General features: G+C 45.2%; 1 protein-coding gene across 1 annotated transcript; it reads right to left on the bottom strand.

Moving 5' to 3' along the window:
• Positions 1 to 99: 99 nt before the first annotated feature.
• On the bottom strand, positions 100 to 1423 carry LOC107081484 (calpain-1 catalytic subunit-like). Its single transcript, XM_015369651.1, has 6 exons — positions 1410 to 1423; positions 1115 to 1326; positions 850 to 1032; positions 716 to 773; positions 382 to 446; positions 100 to 192 (listed from the first exon to the last, which is right to left on the bottom strand). The coding sequence occupies exons 3-6, from the start codon at positions 871 to 873 to the stop codon at positions 115 to 117; spliced, it is 225 nt and encodes a 74-aa protein (XP_015225137.1). The 5' UTR covers positions 874 to 1032; positions 1115 to 1326; positions 1410 to 1423; the 3' UTR covers positions 100 to 114.
• Positions 1424 to 1833: the final 410 nt, after the last annotated feature.

Here is a 1833-nt window from a genome sequence, read left to right as displayed (position 1 = left end):
GATATCAAAAAAGTACTCCAGAGTGTTGTTCAGCATGGGGGTGAGTAGAAAATGAAGGCTAATCATGTTTTGGGTGTACTATTCCTTTAAGTCAGAACCAGCCTGACTTCACCATCAACTCACCAACCACTTCTTAATCTTGTTCCAAAGGATCTGAAACTCCACCAGTCCGAGCCGAGCACTGCCATCTTTCTGAGGTCCCATTAAGGTCCAGCCAACCCAAAGCAAAACATAAACCTCTAAAAAAGGAGGAGAGATTCTTCTACTGAACCCAGACTGAGTTAATGTGTGCTTTCACACTGACTGAACGCAGGTCTGACCCAGCCTATAGCTGGTTTAGATTGAGTCAGAAGTGATTCTGGTCTCTTTGAGGGAGGATACATCCATGAGGCTGACCATGGCCCTGCAGGACTCCATGCTGAATCCATCGGTCTGTAGGTCTCTGTCTGTAAAGACAACCACAAAACAAGAAGCATCTTAACACAGTGGAACCTGAGACCTTAACACCAATGAACTTCAGAGTGCAGTTTGACTCTGGGGGAAACTGTAATGGATGAAGTGGAATCAGAAGGCCTGCAGACCAATCTCCTCAGTCCTCTATGGTCAGATAAATCTTTAACAGGATGTTCTGCATCAACAGGGTCAATACTGTTATCTTGAGCCTGACTGCGATTGGCTCAATCACTCTCAATCATCAGATTTTAAAGTGACTCACGTTTGGAGACCACTCTGTTGAGGATGGTTCTGAGCTCACGCACTGAGATCTCCATGTCCTTTAAAAAGAAAGACTACTCAGACCTGAAACAAAGACTGGTAGGACATCAGAGACGCTCCTGAAACTGAACTCACGTCTCCAGAAAGCTGAGCAAACATGGACCTAAAGGAGTCATCGATGTCTCTTTCGGTGACTTCCTCCTGTGGACAGCGACAGACACATTAAGACAACATCAACAAACGAACCATCTCCAAGAATTAGCAACCTCCGCTCTCACCTCCTCGTCCAGGTTTGTAACAACGACATCATCCATGTCCCTGCAAAGAGATTCAAATAAACGTAACTAAGAGAAGACTGAACCGCAGATCCAGATTTTCTCCATGGTTCACACAGACTCACTCTGTCTCGGACTGCTTTTCAGTGAAAACTCTCAGGACAAAGTCCCCCTCCTTGGAGGGCTCAAACGTAGATGGGACGATCAGGTACTCTCCTGGAGGAAGGCGGAACCTGGAGCTCACCTCTCGAAGGTTGATGAAGGTCTCGGAGCGAGCGCAGGAAGAGCGGCGCAGGAAGAAATCCTTCTTCATGTGGACACCTGCAGAACCTTGGAACTACAGGATTGGCGGATGGAGAGTCATCAACATGAAGCCCAAAAGCAAATATGGGAAAATAAATGACAGGTTGAATCACTGACCTCTTTGGGAATCTGTGAAGGAGACAGAAAAAACAATTCTCAGTAGGCCAACATAACCGTCTTCAATGACAAAGCAGGAATCATCAGACCTCAATGCAACAGGACTGACAGGAGATTATGATGTTTAGTTCTATTTATCTGACTATAGCTGAGAAAATCAGTTACCATCTGAACTTATGGATGATGAAGATTTTAAATAGGCACATAAACAAGGTAATTGCTTCTCAGAAAGAGAAGTGTTTTGGCCAAACTCCATCTGTTCCCTCCTTAGTGAAAGGTAATGCTTCACACTGAAGGGAAAATTGGAGAGCTCTGGAGAAAACATCTCCATCAACGTCTCATACCACGACCCCCTGACCCTGGATAAATGGTGACTGGAAAAGATGGTGGACTTACTGGAAATGTTTACGAAAGGGTACAGGAT

Source organism: Cyprinodon variegatus, unplaced genomic scaffold (assembly GCF_000732505.1).
Source record: "Cyprinodon variegatus isolate N-32 unplaced genomic scaffold, C_variegatus-1.0 Scaffold5461, whole genome shotgun sequence".
Classification (NCBI taxonomy): domain Eukaryota; kingdom Metazoa; phylum Chordata; class Actinopteri; order Cyprinodontiformes; family Cyprinodontidae; genus Cyprinodon; species Cyprinodon variegatus.
This window is presented reverse-complemented; position numbering and strand designations above follow the sequence as displayed.